This window comes from Saccostrea echinata, unplaced genomic scaffold, assembly GCF_033153115.1.
Source record: "Saccostrea echinata isolate AGI-Se365-2 ecotype Australia unplaced genomic scaffold, CSIRO_AGI_Sech_v1 ptg000009l, whole genome shotgun sequence".
In the NCBI taxonomy this organism is placed as follows: domain Eukaryota; kingdom Metazoa; phylum Mollusca; class Bivalvia; order Ostreida; family Ostreidae; genus Saccostrea; species Saccostrea echinata.
Genome location: NW_026889758.1, coordinates 10,841,207 through 10,861,416, shown reverse-complemented (window position 1 = coordinate 10,861,416; position 20,210 = coordinate 10,841,207). Strand labels below are relative to the sequence as shown.

At 34.3% G+C, this 20,210-nt stretch overlaps 1 protein-coding gene across 1 annotated transcript; it reads left to right on the top strand.

Moving 5' to 3' along the window:
- Positions 1–13,964: 13,964 nt before the first annotated feature.
- LOC133182426 (uncharacterized) lies at positions 13,965–17,691 on the top strand. The gene is made up of 2 exons (XM_061317274.1): positions 13,965–14,031; positions 15,425–17,691. The coding sequence occupies exons 1-2, from the start codon at positions 13,965–13,967 to the stop codon at positions 16,507–16,509; spliced, it is 1,152 nt and encodes a 383-aa protein (XP_061173258.1). The 3' UTR covers positions 16,510–17,691.
- Positions 17,692–20,210: the final 2,519 nt, after the last annotated feature.

The window sequence follows — 20,210 nt, the reverse complement described above, 5'->3', positions numbered from 1 at the left end:
ATTCCTTACTCATGGATATATGTCAGTTGAGCTCTGTGCCAATATGTCTCCAGGATCTAGGATTCATCCCCCTTGGGTGGCACAGGAACTGTTTGTCACGTGAAATATGAAGATAACGAACAGTTAACAAGCTTAAAAATCAAATGGAAAAATACATATTGGGAGCAGAGCAAACAGGGACCTCTGAAAACGTAAGAGGTGGGACTAGGTGCCATGGAAATAATATTGTATTTATTAAATATATCTTTAAAATCTGTACTTCTTCTAGGCATCTAAGATGACCGAGGCTGAGGTCTGTCCAAGTTTTAATGTATCACAATCCTGCTGGGGCTGAGTTAATCATAGCATGAGAAAACTCATGACACTAAGGTGACCCACGGGACTACTGTGATCAGTGAGGGTGTAAATATACTCGGGTGACCTCCATACCCACGGGACTACTGTGATCAGTGAGAGTGAGGATGTAAATATACTCACGTGACCGTCCATACCCACGGGACTATTGTGATCAGTGAGGGTGTAAATATACTCATCTGACCTCCATACCCACAAGACACCTGTGATGAGTGAGAGTAAGGGTGTGAATAAACTCACATGACCGTCCATACCGACGGGACTTTTGTGATGAGTGAGGGTGTAAATATACTCACGTGACTGCCCATACCCACGGGACTACTGTGATCAGTGAGAGTAAGGGTGTAAATATACTCACGTGACCGTCCATATCCACGGGACTACTGTGATCAGTGAGAGTGAGGGTGTAAATATACACACGTGACCGTCCATACCCACGGGACTATTGTGATCAGTGAGGGTGTAAATATACTCACGTGACCGTCCATACCCAGGGGACTACTGTGATGAGTGAGAGTGAGGGTGTAAATATACTCATGACCGTCCATACCCACGAGACTACTGTGATCAGTGAGAGTGAGGGTGTAAATATACTCACGTGACCGTCCATACCCACGGGACTACTGTGATCAGTGAGGGTGTAAATATACTCACGTGACCGACCATACCCACGGGACTACTGTAATCAGTGAGAGTGAGGGTGTAAATATACTCAGGTGACCGTCAATACCCACGGGACTGCTGTGATCAGTGAGAGTGAGGGTGTAAATATTCTCAGGTGACCGAGTGAGAGTGAGGGTGTAAATATACTCAGGTGACCATCAATACCACTGTGATCAGTGAGAGTGTAAATATACTCACGTGACCGTCCATACACATTGGGAACGATTGTGATCAGTGAAAGTGGGGGTGTAAATCAAAGGCGCTTTTGTATTTTATTTGCTTTTCAAAGTGAATTGCGGGACATTCTTTTTTAAATAATCAAACGTATACAATCATTGGAATGTTTATGATGAATCATGAACTTGACTCTTCTAGAGAGGGGAAAAATTAACTGATTAATACAAATCCTATGGGTTAAAAAAGTATTACCTAACTGTCTGTGAAATACATGTATAGAGGGAGAGAGAGATTTGAACAATTTAGAATCTACATTTTCTCAGGAAGCTTTCTTATAAGTTTCATCTTTTCTAGTGTAATGGTTCTTGAGAAGATTTTTTTAAAGATTTTTTCTTATATACTGTACATGTATGTGTATATGTATACTTAAAAAAGCGGGCTTCATATTTTAGCGGCTTTGGCACAGACAACGATGCGCGAATTCATGAATACCGCTAAGAAATCATTTACTAACACAATCCACGGCACGGACATGTGTAGCGTTAATTCATGATTACGCCAACAACTCCATCCCCTTGATTGCGCTAAATTTTGAATTCGCAAATTTATGCACACGTACAGTATTTCCATGTTAAACATTTTTCTCCTATTGTGGCACCACCCTAACCCCGAGGGTAATGATTTGAACAATTTAGAATTTACAATTCTTTAGATAGCTTCCACATAAGTTTCATCTTTTCAGGCCCAGTGGTTCTTATGAAGAGTTTTTAATGACCCACCCTATTATTGCCTTTTCTTGTTTTTCTCCCCTTCGAAGCAGGCTTAAAATTGGTCCTTTATTAGAACAATTTAGAATCCTCTTTATCCAAGGTTGCTTTGTGCCAACTTTGGATAAAAATTTAACATCAGTAATCATATTTATTTGAAAATCTTATATAGATCTAGATTGGGTAGTAGATCGGTTAATCATTTTAACGGGTTTGAAATCAAAAGTAAACAGGAACTAAGATAACGTCATTTGCAAACTGAATGGCCGACATAAAAGAAGGAACAATTGAAAAGTTTTTTATAGCCTATGGTATGTCAACCTCTTAACAAATACATGGGGGTTTTTTGTATCTGAAAAAATATAGATGTTTTTAATTTTAAATTTTCTGTCCAAAGCGCGATGATTTATTTAAGTATGAAAAAGGAGGGACTCTGATCATATGCTTTGTTGTTCCTAATCGCAGCACAGTTAAGGCTGCAGTAAGGAGGCGGGGCCTAATTTTTACGGGAAATGCTTACTATGACGTCACACAAATGTATATGTTCTTCAAATTACCGCAAAATGAAATGATTTGCTATTTTAAACTGTTGGATAGCTTTAGACTACATCAATACTTACTATTGCATGTATTTTTGTCGTTGGTTTAATCCCAAAGAGCAATATATAAACAATTCACTGATGGCAATGCACTTGTCAATGTGACGTCATATCGCAAAATTTGACGCAGTTTGTATGCAGTGAGAGGCGAATCAAGTTATATTTTATACAATGAAAAATGTATTTTGTAAGTAAATAAAATATATTTGCAGATATATAAGAGGCCATTAACTTGGATGCGATGTATATTTTATGATTTTAATCATATACTTTCCGTACATTTCCTAGACAAGCGATACTGCCGTATATTTGTATGCAGATTCATTGATGGGTAACAGAAGGGTCGTAATAAATCGATATATTGCAAGGGCATACCCTCAATGAATTATGACAAGCTTTTACACATAAACTCAAGAGGTATGAAGTTATTTGAAAAGTGCTGCGAACCTGATGAAATCTTGCAAATGAATTAATTATATCTATATTTAATGTACTTGACCAGCAAAATACTCAGTATACGGTCTAACAAACGTGATTTTAGCAGTCATATAGTAGAATCTATATAGGTTCGCAGCACTTTTCACAAACTACACAGAGTGTTGAAAATAATTATAAATTAAACTTAGATTTTCAACGTGGTTATGCCCTTGCAATATTGGAATTTATAGATGACCTCAATACTGCAGGTATATTTGCTAAAATCACGTGACTGCCACATTACGTCACAAGTCTAGGTAAGAAATCAAATCGTCCCCAACATGTAGTTTTCAACCACATTACATTTGTCTGATAATAGTAAAGTCCTAAAAAGAATCGCCCATCCTTGTAAAGAATGTATTTTCTATATAAAAATTCGCCGATATTTCCATTTGTCACCTTAACCCTTTCGACGCCGAATATAGTTACGTCTATTTAAGAAATAATGTATCATTTTTAAACATCTATCGGGATATAAATACGGGTTGGTCACGAGATCAAATTCCATAAAGCCCGAAGGGCTTTATGATAAATTTGATCTCGTACCAACCCGTATTTATATCCGATAGATGTTTAAAAATAATACATTATTACTTATATTTACATTTATGACTTATTCATATTTTATATTTTCCTGATTATAATCTTTAACGCGTGAAATGTTTTATTTTTCAAACTCAACGGCACGTATTTGATCCATTGTTTGCCCGTCGACCCTTTATGACGTCACTGAGAAATTACGTCGAACGTTTATGACGCGAGGAACCTGTGTTTATACGGATATAGATACGCGTTGCTTTCAATAGTGTTATATAAGGGAAAACATTTGCAAATGTAAATATAACGTCATGGATGCCATACTATGACGTCAACTGAGACGTAAAATAATTTGCTTCAGAAAAAAGCGTCAAATTGATAATGAAACAAGCACCTGTTTTAGCAAGGTAATAGGATGTTCATAGTTTTCAAGGAAAATGCGCATAATATAGTTATATATTCATTCCTATAATTTTTAATCGCCATAAAGTAAATTAGCAAATATTTATCCTGTAGCTAGAATACACAAGGAAATTATTTAAATATAACAAAAGAGACGTTTAATCTTTTTCAAATAGTATTTCTACTAAATGTTATAAATGTATGACTGCCGTCACGAGATAAGGGGCCCTTAAATAGCCTGGTTCTTTTTGAATGCAAATATATATATATAACTTTTAAAAATATCTGCTTTTATCAGTATTTTATAAATATTTTAGAAAGGCAGTTCAAAACAACGTTGACGTTACTCACAGTAAACGTACTGATGTCGCGTTCAGCAATTTCAGTTTCTAAACATTCTTAAAATTATTTAATAATCCTAATCGTTTTGACACATAAAAACTTGAGAAAATATTTGATTTCTTTTTCTAAGCTACTAGTATGTAATTATTCCTAACTAAGAAAAGACGCCTTAGTTCATACTTCTAGAGGCAGATCCATTAATTAAGGAGGAAGGGGATCCAGACGTTTAGGATTTGGGAACGGTTTATATTCAGTCGAAAAATATTACAATTTCACACAAAGTATTCTTTTTATTTTTAATAATCTAGCTCAATTAAAAATGGATATAAAGCACTTGAAACATTACACCCCCCCCCCCCCAAAAAAAAATTGCAGATGCCCCATAGAGAAAAAAAGAAATCTAACCCAAACAAGGGGACAGCGCGTAAAGCGGGCCATCCCCTCGCAAAAAAGCAAATCTATCTCGATATAAAAAGTTATTACTTTCAGATAAAAGCACGCATTCACTCCACAACCCACCCACCCATAACCACAAGCGCGTTATTTTTCCCCCTCTTACTTTGTTTAAAAGAGAAGATGATAACACACCAAGTATTTTCTGTATCACCGATGAATTCTAACGGGAAATTGATTCAGATGTATAATGTGTAAAATACGGTAGTTGTTTGTTTGTTTGTTTGTTTGTTTTTTATGTTAAGTTTGTTCCGTTCATAAAAAGTCATAAAAAAGTCTGTTTTTCTACTTCCAAGCGGATTTCTTTAATTTAATATTATTTAAAAATACGTTGATAAAATATTTTTAAATAAGTTTTTATTATTCAGGGCCGTAGGAAGCGATTTCATTGGGGGAGGGGGGCGGAGCAACCATACATTTTCAGTTGGGGCACTATAATATCGGCAAAATTATTGGGGGTTCCTACGGCCATGTTGTCAATACAAACCAATTTCTTCCAAGGTGTGGAATACAAACATAAAAAAGAGGCACATAATGATGTCAAAAGATTGTTTTGTGAAAGTTTATTTCATACATGAAAATTGAAACTATTAGTAAATTTTTTTTAGTTTTTCCCAAGTAAATCAGGTTATATCAAAAGCTGTCTTCTTTTTTTTAACCTGTGCTCCCGACGCTTATCACTTGGACACAACAATCGTACATCATTTCTTAAAAGGGCCGAAACTGTAATCTCAAATGAAATACTAAGGAAATTGGTTTCTTAAAAATAGATTTCTAAGACCGCGCGACATTAACTGGCAAAACTGGAAATATACAGCTTACATGTACGTCATTTCCATCTGTTACAGTTAAAATATTTGATGATCGAGACGACACTGAAATGAGCTGTCGAAACTCAAAAACTTTCTGCTTATTTCTAGATCTACCCCCCCCCCCTCCGGAAACAAATGTTCGTCCTCTTATTATTTCTTTTAAACAAAAACATTGGACAGAAAACGCTGATTTATATATAAATGTCAAACTATTCCGAAATTGGCATTATTTGTCTTCGGACGATCATCAAATATTTTAACTGTTACAGTAACAGATGGAAATGACATACCGTACAGGAGTAGCTGAGGTGAATTTAAAATGAATTTCGAACTAGAATTTTAATCCATGTATTCTCAGACGCCCGCGCCGAATTATTATAATTACCCGCTCAAATGTTTCGACTCTGATAGATGAAGATGACGTAAGCTGCATATTTCCAAACCTTGACAGTTAATGTTCCGCGGTCTTAATGTCGGAATTAATTGGAAATTCGCAATCATATTGCAGATACTTATTATCACCTGCTGGACATAGAAATATAGCCGTCAGTCACGTGTCATGTTTAAGCTTACTAAAGTTCGAAATTTCAATCCTAGGAAAAATAGAATTCCTTGTAGCATTGCGCTTGATCTGAAATATTGACCTTTCTGCATGGATTCCTGGAATTAAAAAAATCTCGCGGGAGATTTTATTGTCTGGTTTCCAACTCAGATAAGGAAAGTTCTAGAATTATTATTTTTTAAATAGAGTTGGATCAAAGAGATGGTTGTACTGCTCTTGGCTTTTTTCTATATATGCATATTCAACGCAGATGGACTTTTCTGAGCAAAGTGAAATACAGCTGCAATTTTGACGAAATCTGAAATTGAAACTGAATATTTTGCAAGACTTGAATGTATTTTTACGCAGTCATCTTCCTCCGTGACATCAGCTAATCTGACATCTTAAAGCTTCGATGCAATGAAATGTACATATAATTATGTCTCAAGCAATAATTAAATTATATGTCCAACACATGTTTATAATTTTTTGTATGTGGCGATGCAGGTAATTTAATGTTTGAAACTCTACCGCTCTACTCGACTCTCTTCATAGGCCAGGCACGTAGGAAGCAATTTCAATTGGGGGGGGGGGGGGGGGGGCACAGCCAAACATTTTTCAGTTGACAGTTGAGGGGGCACTACCAAAAATTTCCTGACAAGTAAAAAAAAAAAAGGTCATCAGACGTTTTTATTGAGGGGGCACAAGCATATAGTATCTATGTTTACTATAGTAATCTATATATCGGCAAAATTATTGGGGGGCACGCCCCCCCGTGCCCCCCCTCCCCCGGTTCCTACGGTCATGTAGGCTAAGTGGAATCTTGAAATTACAGAACATGACTGGTATTTTTGCCTGTTACCACAGGACAGGATTAATAAATTTTTTTTCTTCAAAGTCATGTACAATTCAACGTAACTTTCAGAAAATGTCGAGATATCCGGGGTGTCGAGATATCAGAGTTGAAACTTGACGTTCAACATTTCAATGCTAAACATGGCTAAATTATTACATACACGAATTCAATAGTCAATTAAGAAAATGATTTCTTACATTTTTCACGGTCGTCAAAGTTTTGCACGAATCTCCATTTTTTTTTTGTTTTATTTGTTAGTTAGTTTGTTTGTTTGTTTGGTTTTTTTTGGCTTTTTTTTTTGTTTGTTTTGTTTTGTTTGTTTTTTGTTTGTTTGTTTTCTGTTTTTGCTCAAAACATCACCATTGCTTTTATTTTTATCTTTCCCATAATGTACAGATTCCATTCTAGAGTTTGGTTCATGATTTTGAACTTTTTCATATCATCTGAATGACATTCATAACCACTTGTTATATGTAATAGTACATTTTTCTTCTATCACTGATTTATTCTCAATAGGTGTTGCCATATAAACATTTATCAGAAGTTCAATAATAATTTTTTACAGCCTAATCTACTATTTAATCTACTGTTGTTCTGTTTCATACACATTTTAAAGCAAAAAGTCACTGTCGATTTAATTCTTATTTTCTTCAACTCTGAGTAAAATGCTCTTGGAAAAAGTCCACATCTATTTAGCTGTATTCAAATCCTAAACAATTTGCAAGTTCATTTCAAACTGGCTTTTATCAAAACAATTTCATATTATTTTCAGGGACTAATATTTTTTATGCATTTATTCCATTATTTCAAATTTTTATTTAATTATAATTTAGAAATTTTTTTTGTGCCCCCTCCTCCGTTTTATTGTGTGTTAATTTAGTATAGCTTTGTGCCCCCTCCCCTCCTCTTTGTTGTTGTTTAATGTTTAAACGTAGGTTCAAGTATCCCATGTTACCGGTATTTATGCTCAAACAACGATGAGGTCTCTTTTTTCAGTTTGAACTATTAGCGGTTGCCTTTTCATTCGGAAATTTTTTTTGCTTGTCAATTATCTCTGCATGCTTACCCCCCCCCCCCCCACACACACACACACACCACCCCCCAACCAACCAACACCCATTTGGAAATCGACGCTATACACCCTAAGCCTGTCTAATCGCGTATATTAATGATTAACTGGGGATTAAAATTAAAATGGTTAAAAACATTTTATAAGGTGTTATTCAGAATAAAAAAAAACACATAAAATAAAAAAAAATGCTCTTATATATGTGCACAGAGCTTTCTCTCTCTCTCTGAAAAAAAAAATATATGCATGTAAATGTATATATCATCGGAGAAAGTAAGTGTAAAACTTTCCGGCAACAATGAACCATATATATACTGAAACGCAAAAGAAACGCAACATCCTATTTTAGAGGGAAAAATCATATAAAGGATATAATTTTGTATCTAAAAAGTACGGATATCTTCAACATTGTAAGTATCGATAATTTTACGGTTGAATGATTTTCATGCCATTAACGGAAGTTGAGTTTGAGCCCGCTTAACAGAATTCAAAAATTGCATGTTTATCAAAACATTTGACAAAAATATGGGGTTTTAAGGGTTTGTATCTGTTAATCATAAGGAATGCAGCAAATATTCTGCAAAATAAATTCTTCTTTCGTTTCCGGAAGAGATGCTAAGGCTTCCTGAAAATGACTTAAGTACGCATTTCAAATGTACGAAAGCCTATTAGGATCAAACTACGGTAAAAAAAAAAAAATTAAAAGGCGTTATAACGCCTTTTCAAAAGGCGTTATAACGCGAAAAAAGGCGTAATAACGCAAATAAAGGCGTTATTACGCCTTTCCAAAAGGCGTTATAACGCCTTTCTAAAAGGCGTTATTACGCCTTTCCAAAAGGCGTTATTACGCCTTTCCAAAAGGCGTTATTACGCCTTTCCAAACATTTATAATATAATTTATAATATTAAAACTATAATATTAATATTGCGTAAATAAAAATGGCTTTGGTTCAATCTTTCATATATTTACTATTTTAAAATAACGCCTTTCCATTTTTGGATACAACTCCTTTTCAAACAGGGCGGTAGTACGAATGTGAGTGGGGGGGGGGGGGTCCCCACCCCACTTTTTGGGAGAATAGTCTTGTTATAGTTTAAATATAAAAAAAATCATTAATTGATTGCTTGGTCCCTTAACATTTTGTTGCAGTATGGTTAAACTCGGGCAAGTCATTGCATTTAAAAAAAAGTTTTACCAAAAAATTAGAAAAAGTTTCCCCTCAAGTTTAGGCAGTTTATTTTTTTTCGGGGGGGGGGGGGAGGGATTCTTGTTTTTTTTTTGTTTGCTTGTCAAATTTCTGGGAACCCCCCCCCCCCACTTTAAAAGCACGGGCCTGTCAAAAACATAATAATGGCCCTTCAAAAGGCATAATAACGCCTTTTTGAAAGGCGTATTAATGCCTTTTAAAAGGGCGTAATAACGCCTTTTGGAAAGGCATAATAACGCGTTTTAGAAAGGCGTAATAACGCCTTTTGGAAAGGCGTAATAACGCCTTTTAGAAAGGCGTTATAACGCCTTTTAGAAAGGCGTAATAACGCCTTTTGGAAAGGCGTAATAACGCCTTTTAGAAAGGCGTTATAACGCCTTTTGGAAAGGCGTAATTACGCCTTTATTTGCGTTATTACGCCTTTTTTCGCGTTATAACGCCTTTTGAAAAGGCGTTATAACGCCTTTTAAATTTTTTTTTTACCGTAGTTTGATCCTAATAGGCTTTCGTACAAATGCTCTAGCTGGAAAATCTGAAAATAAAGGTGATGGAGAATTGCAGATGCAAAAATGCACGACAACACGCCTCAACAGGCTCATACGTATCATTAGCATGAATGATAGTCCGTGGACCGGATGTCCAAGTGTTACTGCACTGCGCTAGGTTTGAGAAAATTCGACTTCGTCATCTGAAAAACGGACATTTAAAAATGGCAAAGAATATTTTTTTTCGCTCAGATCTCGAGATTGATGAACCTATTGCATCGTGGAAATCAAGCTGCAATTGTTGTGCATGACAGTCTTCCACGCTATATTTGAATGGCTAGGAAGGGGGGTGTTTTAACAGTAATGTGTTACTTTCTAAATTTAAAAGATAATCATTTAACATTGTTATCAAATCTCTGATGTTTTTAAATCGAGTTTAACTCAACTGTAATCAGTTTTGAAAATCATTAGTTAAAAGGTTCTTGTACCATAGGACTGGCGGTAAATTTAGATTTTGCTTTGATGTTGCTGTGGTGTATTTGCCAGAAGAATCACAGTTTTTTAAAGTCACGCCCACCTTTTGGCATCAAGCTATACTGTGACAAGACCTTGACTGATGAATGAATGATGTCAATTTCCAGACCTGGCTGATGAATGAAATGTCAACATTTTTAATTTAAAAAATGCTAACATTAGCTTGTCGATGTTCGCTTTACAAATGTTTCTGTATGTTTTCTCCGCGTATCCTTAATCAGTAAATGATACGTCCTATCTCGAGTTCTCGTCATTCTCTTTCCCGTCTCCAAATACAAATAGCAATTTCGCATCAGAAGTCCCCGCGTTTTTTTTTACTTCCAATACCATTTCAAACTTTCATTAAAATGTCACAAATCATTTCATTTTTCTTATGTACGCCGATTGCCATATAGAAAAAGTTCAATGGCGATGTTTCCCATACCCATCCCCCCTTTTTTCAAAAAAAAAAAAAAAAAAAAGATCTAGAGAGATAATTTTTTTTTCAGACTTCACGGCTTGAAAAGCATTATAAAAGCATCAATCGCTACCCCTGTACCTGACAAAAATCATGTTTTCTGCGTCTTCAACATTCCAAAGGTACAATATCTTCACACGTACCAATTCCGAATTTTTTATCAACAATTTGCAGTAGCAGTGACGCAGCTAAGTATGATCCTTGCAGATGGAGACAGCTATTTATACAGACTCCGGACCGTGGCTTGACACCTCGTAGTAGGCGGTGCTAATTATCAACTTGCTTTTCTCTCATTGGTCCTCTGGTACAAGTAACTTACACAATAGATATTAATTGGTTAGCGGTAAATACACTCACAGTTTTTATTCACTCGGGGCTCCGCCCCTCGTGAATGAAAAACTGTGAGTGTATTTACTGCTAACCAATTAATATCTATAGTGTAACTATAACAAATATTTGTAGATTACTGCTTGTTGCGTTTCTTTTGCGTTTCAGTATATATGCTAAGGTAAGTGCGCCATACTTTATTTACAATGCTAGCGTACTCCTAAACTAACGTCATAATTTAACTTCAACGTAAGAAATATGACGTCATATTTAGACCAGTACCTATGTAAAAATAGTGACATATAATATTTGTGTCAAAATACAGATATTATTGTGTTAAATTACACGTAAGGTATATGGTTAATAAAAGAAAAAGTAGAACATTTATTGCAAAACGACATTTTTGTCGGTTTGGCGTTGACACAATAAACGACATTTATGTCGCTTTGGCGTCGAAAGGGTTAACTGTGCTGCGTACCTTAAAAATATATTCTGTGTAGATCACCGTCTTTTTACTGCACATATATAATTATGTACATGTCAGTCAGCCTTGCACTGTTTTCTGGTCGTAAAAATAATTAGAAAAGTGTTATTATTAGACATAAAGTTAACAAGTTATGTAATGGTTTTTTTTTTTTTTTTTTTGGATAAAGAAATGGGAGATCACTCTCTTAACATTTTCACTTGTAAAAAAATAGACAAATAAACAAACTTGGTGTTTGATTCGAGTAAGATTTCGCCTTTTTCTGATCAGAAAATTTTACATTAGTAATCATATTTATTTGGATGTCTTATATAGATCGAGATTGGGTAGTAGATCGGTTAATGTGAACCTAATATTTCTGGGAATCAAAGAGTTGGAATAGCTTGGATCTGTTCACTCTTCCAGAAATTACTAATGCAAGATCTGAAGCAGCACTGGCATAGTATACATCTGTAGATTTAACCAGTTTAATGTACAGGATTTGTCTAAACAGAACTAAAGATACTTAAGAAATGAATTTAATTTTTGAGAATTCATGAGGACATGAACTACGACGCTTCACGTCGGCATATTTCATGAAGCGCGTTAGCACCTAAACGTTTTTCTCGACTTGACGGAAAAGGCCGAGTGATGTTCCGATTGAGAATATGATAGGTGGTGTCCTGTAGATTTGTAATGAGGTTTTTGAAATTTTCAGTTTTGTCCTAGATGCCAAACGAGGATCAAAACTGATGTTTTTTTCTACATAAAACTTGGTTCCCAGAACTCCTCTTACATATTTGGCAGTAGCCTAATCATCTTTGGGAAGATGGTTGATGGTATTTTGGCTGACGTGGTTCATACTACCTGTTCGGCCTTTGTTTTGGTACTTGACTACAGAGTGTTCTATCTACCTGATCAATACATATGACTCACGGCGGGTGTTACCGGTCAACAGTCTTACTCTTCCTAGGCACCTGACCCCAAGATCTTGAAACATACTAAGACTTAAGGTAGTATGGGATACCTCCACATTATGACGTATTTCCGTTTGAAGTATTGTTTTGATTTGCATGAGTGCTTATTATCGGATCAAAATTTGTAGATACACCGTTGAAAAGAACACTCTGAAGCCTGTTTCAATGCCAGTTCTCACAAGTCGGCATTTTAAGTAAAAATTGACAAAAAAATCGCAAGTATATAAATTTACTTATAATTGTACAACGGACATTTAAAAAGCAAACCCCTGTAAAAGGTAGTTTCAACATTGCTGCTTTTGAACACTTTTAAGCAAAAGCTGCATTTCAATTGTTTGAATAACTGTACAGCACCTTGTGTGCGGTGAGGCATGGATAAGTGCGATTACTTCATATAGTGCTGAATTATCACCAATCGATTATCACGTTAACCAGAGCTGAACTTCTTTGTCATTTAATTCAAGAAGTAACTGTTTGGTCACAAATCAGCTAGCTGTTGTATATCGTCCCAAAACGTTTAGATGAATGCAATTGCTCTGAGCAAGACACGTCCTCTAAAGCGATTGTCCATGCATTGTTTTCAAAACAGTTCAAAGTTGAAAACTACAAAGTACGATTTTTTTATGGTTGGGAAAAAATGCTCATCATTTCTGAAATAGCACCCAGGTTTTTTCAACCCTTGGAAAATAAAGAAGGATAACTCTTCCGATCGGATCTTTTAATTCAAAAAGTTTTAAATGCATTTTATATTTTCCATTTATATATATTTTTTCAATTTGTTTATTTCACTTTGCTAACATACTAAGATACATTCTAATTGTAGACTTTCATAAAATGTTATCCGTCTGTTTTCAAGAAATAAAGTTTTCCCAGTTTTTAAAGCTAATTTTTTGTTGAAAATTAAAGAAATACTAAGACATATTTCTTGTCATTTTTGTTTTTATATACTTTTTATATAAGTAAACGTCTGCCTATAATATTAAGCTTATGAAAAAAGAATTATACAAGAAAAAAATCATTTTTGTATTTCTCATTAAAATAATAAAAAAAAATTATTAAAATTACAACTTAACATACTGAAAGGTGTGGGGTATTTCAAATCCTCCAAATTTGGGTATATAAATATGTAGGAGAAGTTTCGTTTGGTATCCCATACCACCTTAAGTCAAATTTTCAATTGCCTGTAAAATGTTTATCAATTATTGAATTAATCTCTAAATTTTTGTAAAGCAATATTAAAAAATATTTTCATTCTGGACTGCTTGACTTCTGCAACATTTTAATACAACCTAAAATTTTTGACTTCAGCTTCAGATGTTTCATGATCCCGGGGCCTGATCTCACCTCTGGAATTTCCGTGAGTCCGTGTTTTTGCAGTGTCCACAGATTTGTATTATTTGTAGATTTTATGAGATCGATCAATGTTGGTTATCCTCACCTTTTTCGTTCTATTTTAAAGGGAGAATGGACGCAACACAAGGAAAAGGTAACATGAGTAAAAAGACTTTAAATGCTAAAGACATGCTGACAAGTACAACTAAAAATAGGGTTCAGCCATCCAATACTATCCAGGACCCTGACGAGGAATATATAAAAGACTCACATACATCAGCAAACATCATCTCAAACAAGAAGGCACTCGGCGAACAGAATGAAATACTCGTGTTAATGAAGGTCTTCCTCCTCCTCTCTCTCTCTCCCTCTCTCTCTCTCTCTCGTGTAAAGGCTTCCTGTAAAAATAAAATTAAGTAAAAAGAGATAGGTTTGAGTTTATTCACGGCCAAAAGCAAAATAAGATCTGACAAGCAGTAAGCAGAGAAGAACCATAAAAGAAAATTCATTCAAAAGCTATCTAAAGTAGCAAAAACTCATTAAAATTATCTATTAAGAGATGATGATAATTTAAAGATAAATATTTTAAGTTGTTTGTAAAAACAATTTTTCTTTCGATTGTAATATTTTTTTTTACAGAAAATTGACCATAGTGTCAAAAGATTAGATTGTCAGCAAAGGAACTTAAAGGCTCAAATCAAAATTATTCGCAGAAATCAACAACATATTCTTGGGCAGATTAAAATCATATTGAATTAGAAGACACGGTCTCTTCCAAAACAACATCTACCAAAGACGACATTACCTGGTACATTTTTTTGCATTTATCATAGAAAGAAAATAAATATAAATCAATATACATGTACATTACTTTGTTTTGTGTAAAGATAATTAAGATATATCGTTGCTGAATCTTTAAAGGGTTGTAACATTTCGTTGACCCAAAATCAGACCATGACCCAAATTTGAAGTTAACAGAGACTTCATGTAATAGACTTTGCCAGATTTATTTTGTGAAAGAAAATCAAAGAATGCACACTGACCTATTGTGAGAAAAATTCACAAACTCGAAAAAAAAAAATCCTCTAATTTAATGCCATTGCTCGAAAATTGCCAGAAAATCTCTTTCTCCTAGGCGAAGTCTTTACTTTCAAAGTAATGTACAAGATTAAGATAACGAAAGTGATCAACCTTATAAATCCAGTAATAGGAATCGTGAACAGACCAAAATCACGAATCCTCGGAAACACCAGAGGTGGGATCAGGTGCCAAGGAGGAGTAAGAAAATAATTTTGAAATAATATTCAGGAATATTTGTTATATCTTTAGGTCACTTCTATTCATTTCAATATATGCTGTGTTCCCTTTAACATTTGATTAAATAAAACTAATTCAAATAATGAATTGCAAAATGAATCACAGCTGTAGTTCACTCAAGATTAGGTTTTTTACAAAAATTGCTTTAAAATGGAAACGTAAATGGCGGTGACAACATACATGTAGGTGTGAAATTTTTGATGCAAAGACATGGATCCGATAGAATTACACCTCTCTAAAAAAAAAAAGTATAATAATTGTATTACAATTTTTAGGATCTTCTGTGGATGAGTGCATTCATAGTGAAGTACTGCAGGAAAATATTCGAATGTTAGTAAGAGACATGGACCTGTCGAATGGATTGATAACTGATGAAATTCTACAGATTGGATGTCTAACTGAGGATGAAGTCCACGAAATGAAGAATTTGAGTAAACAGGACCAAATAAGAAAATTAACATCAGTTTTGGGGAGAAATAACAAAAGTAAATTTTTTAAATTTCTTGAAGTAATTTCAAAACAAGAATTCTACCCACATGTTGAGAAGCTTCTAAAGGAATCATACGAAAAAAAGTTAAAGGAAAACGAAAAGCATTATGATACTAAATGCATCCGCTGCTTTCTCGTTCAAAAGGTAGAAATCAAGCGGATTATGGATTTTCTTTGTGAGCACCAGTTCATAGGGCTGCCTGATATTGAAGATGCTATAAAAGGTGACAGAACAAATGCAGACAATTTTTGGGGGCACGTTTTTCAGAAAATTTTTGATCCTATAAATGGGGAGAGTTATTGTTCAGTATTTAAAGAAGCTCTCCAAGACCATTATCCTCATATTGCAAGAAAAATCCATTGCCAGAATCATTTGAAATGTTGTTGTCGCTCTGACCTATCCAAGTCCTATCCAAGTGGAAGCATTGGCGATTCTTCAGAGATAAGCACAACTACGACAATAATTCCAAACACTAAACCAGAGACCTGTCTCTGGGTGGAGAAGACTTGCAGTTTACATGATAATCTTAAGGAAATTCAGGAAGAAAAAAGTGAATATTTACGCAGTCAACAAGATGGAAACTTTACACAAACCAAGGTTTCAATGCCCTTTCCATCAACTGAATTTGGCACAAGCTTAGAATCCGTAAGGTTTAACACTGGGAATTTAAATGCCACAGCAGATCATCACAAAAAATCATTTATACAAGGAAAGAGAACTTCCTCTAAATTTAAATGGAATAGAAGTAGCTCAGGGCGAAGACATCTTAATTACTCGGTAAAAGGACGAATGAATAAAAGCAGATATAAATGGGTAAATTCAAATACAAGTTCTGAAAATAAGCCATTTGATAACAGATCGGAAAATTGAAAGCGAAGTTACAATAACGCATTTGTAGCGAGCGAAGCAGATCCAATGAACATAATTCCTTCAACAACAGCAAATTTTGAGGATGTAAATTTGGGCAATATAGGTGACAACCAATTTCGATTACCTGAATATACCCCGGATAAGAGTCAAGAAACTGTAATTAATGACGGTTCATTAATCGTTTCCGAAAATAAAGAAAGATATAAATCAGTCAAGAAGCCAATACTACCAAGATCAGCTTTTACATATGTAAGAGAAAGAACAGGTAGTAAAACAAACAGACAGTTGTCAAATATCAATCAACAAAAAAAGTATTCTCCGTATAACCACAATGGCAGACCAAGCATCATATCAAATGACATTAGAGTTACAGTAAATAGAGAAATGGGACAGAATTCCAGCACGGGAAGTCCCAAAAAAAGAAGGGTTAATTACAAAACAGATACTAATGGTACCCTTGACAACAGAGTGATAAAGAAATCAACGCCCAGAAAGGAACTTACACTGCCCTTTAAGAGGTATGAAGAAAAAGAATCTCATCAGGGAAGGCGTGAATGAATGTCATCAATTGTTGCGGTTAGAAAGTCTGCTTAGCCATACTCCTGTACACTCTGGTTTCCACATCATTTCGTGAAAAGGCGAGAGCATAAAATTTATATTTAAAACCAAACTCGATTTTACACATGGGGACGATAGTTTATGATACATTCAGCGAAAACGTATTTTCCCGAACTGTTGAAAACAAGACATTCAGACTTTGCGTATTTTATTTTTCTTCTTTCGAGTGGATGAAGTATTTATCTGTATAGTTTCATGTATTTTATGATTACAGTAATGGAACAAGTGAAATTGATGCTAAGCATCAAATCGTCCGCAAAATTGTGCAGCATTTTGAAATATATGTGTATTTCCATATGAAAGAGCCCAAAGAAAATTTCAAAGTAAAAGAAAAAGTATATGATAGTTTTTCTTGTAAAACTAAACAATTAGTTCACTCTTCTGGGCATTTCTTAATGTTTCAATGATTTCTTACAAAGAGGACATACAAGATTTTCATGTGCTGAAACCTGGATCTTTGTCATATGATTTTCGTCTTGGTACACATGTAACAAATTGTATCATTTGCAACTTTAGTTTATTCTAAACTAGATCTACTTCTAAAAACTTTTCACATTTATTGATTATTTTTGTACTGTAATTAATATTCGGAAACTCATTACGATTTGTGTTTGTTGTATTTTGCACCCTCCCATGTTGGGGAGCCGTAAGTAGGGCTAAGGTGGACCCCGATCCCGTGTCTCATTTAGGTGTTCACATGAAATGAGCCCGGAGTCTGTAAATTGTATTATATCAAGTAGTTGTCAATGAGTAGAAGCTTTGTGTAGAACAAAATTAAATACTGAATCATATAAGATCTAGTTTCCAAGGACTTCATAGATATATAGATATTGTCAATGAGGAATTCAAGCATGTTTTTTACATCAGCTTGAAAGTACTTTTGTTTATTTGACAGAGTACTTTTGAAGATGACCAATTACTCAGTACAAGATAGGAAAATTTTCGACTTTCATTTTTATGGAGGAAGCAGTTGTCTATGATGTCAAAAAAGCCTGCTCTTTGATTTGTTATGAGGAATAGTTATGCATGTATAAAGCGTAGAAAAGTCATGTTTGATTCTGTTTATTTCGAAGTTTTGAGATTTTAATTTTTTAAAAAGTTCTTTCGAATTGTTCAACAATCAACATTTGATTTACACTTCTTGAATATGATCATAATACATTGTACGGCTTAAGTTTCTCCTTCGCAGAATTTGTTATTAAGTGAGGAGTAATGATAAGGGCTTGGTGAACATTTTCTGAACCCTGTTTATTTGTAACGATTTTTAAGAAAGTTTGGAATCCAGTACAGGTACGGTAAATCAGTCTCATTTTCACTGACTGAAATGTTAAAAGTATTTAAGAAGAATTTCATCTTTTGAAATGAACTGTGAGTATTGGTAGGATTTCCAGATGTGGAATTAAAACCAATTTCTTCTAAAATACAGTTGTAATAAAGCACCTTACAAACAAAGACCTATATTGTTACAAGCTTTGTCAGGTGGAACCAAAACATATCTTTCATGTAGTATTTCTAATTCCTTTTACCATATCCCTTTCGGTGTACTGAAAACGGAAGGATAGATAGATCGCATTTTGCCCTTTAATTTTCCAATGCGATTATTTAAAATATATCTAAAACGCTTGATCCATTCTGACAGAGTGTCAAGATCTTCCTCTTCATATTTAGCCTATCGTCTAGCATAATCCTTGACGAAATTTATAATAGAAATGAAGTTCTGAGACCATTTGAAAGAATTTCAGGCCTTTTAAAATGACATGTTTAGGTTATCATTTTGAACTATACCTACATCACCACTGTCCAGTAATGATCTGAACTGTAGACAGAAGAACATCCGTAGGAAATACAAGGTGTATGCTTCAACTTGAAATAGACTGAACATTTTGTATGATAAAGAATGTTGCTAATGTTTACAGCGTCTATACCTTGGTTTACTTAGCAAATTAAGCTTTATAGATATTGACGGATTGATTCAAAATTATCTTCTGTAACATGTGGCGGTTTCAAATGCCTGTAAGTCCACAATCACAAACACGAGTCAGTGGTTTAAAGAGCCTGTACGTCCATAATTACAAACACCAGTCTGTGGTTTAAAGAGTCTGTACGTCCATAATCACAAACACTAGTATATTTTCTGGTATTGAAGGATCTAAATATAGACTTGTTTTAGCTCGAATAATCCGTATAAAAGTTTCAAGGGCATGTGATATCACAAAAAATTGAATTAGACGTGTCCAACAGTTTGTACATAATAGATAAATAAACTTACAACATAGAAATATATATTGCCAAATTATTGTCTTTACACATTTTAAATATAAGAGCAATCAATTAAATCTGCCAGAATGCTGAATATAAGAATGTACAATAGAAAAGAGATATTCATTTTCAGCAATACTGAGAGAGAGAGGGGGGGAGAGAGAGAGGGAGAGAGAGAGATTTTTAAAAATCACAATTCCAATTAATCCCAATTACAAATAACAACAGATGCACGGTATTGAAAAACCATTTGTTTGCATAGCAACTAAGTTAATTACCGGTACATCCCTTATGATTTATCTGTATATTTTGAACACTTTAATATACTTTAAGACAGAAGATTAGGGGAAAATATTATTTAATCATTATAATAGGTTTGAAAAAAAGCGACCAGTTCAAAAATAAACAGGAACTATAAGATTACGTCATTTGCAAACTCAATGGTCGACATAAAACAAGGAACAACTGAAAACGATTTTATAACCTATGGTATGTCAACCTCTTAACAAATACATGGCTTTTTGTATCTTCAAAAATATAGATGCTTATAATATTTTCTTTCTAACGCGTGGTGATTTACTCAGTTAGGAACCCTCTATACACTGAACACTTAAAAGTTCTGATTCTGTAGTATTTGTACATGTATACAATTAATCTGCCCTTGGATATTAAATGAAATGAATTAAAATCTACTTGTAACACTCAATTTCTAATCAATCCAAGCATTCTTAACTTTTTAATAGGTCAAGATAAATTAATTGAACACTTTATTTGCAAATATCCCCCTCACTTAACTAAACAACGGTGATTTTTGATCAGCAATT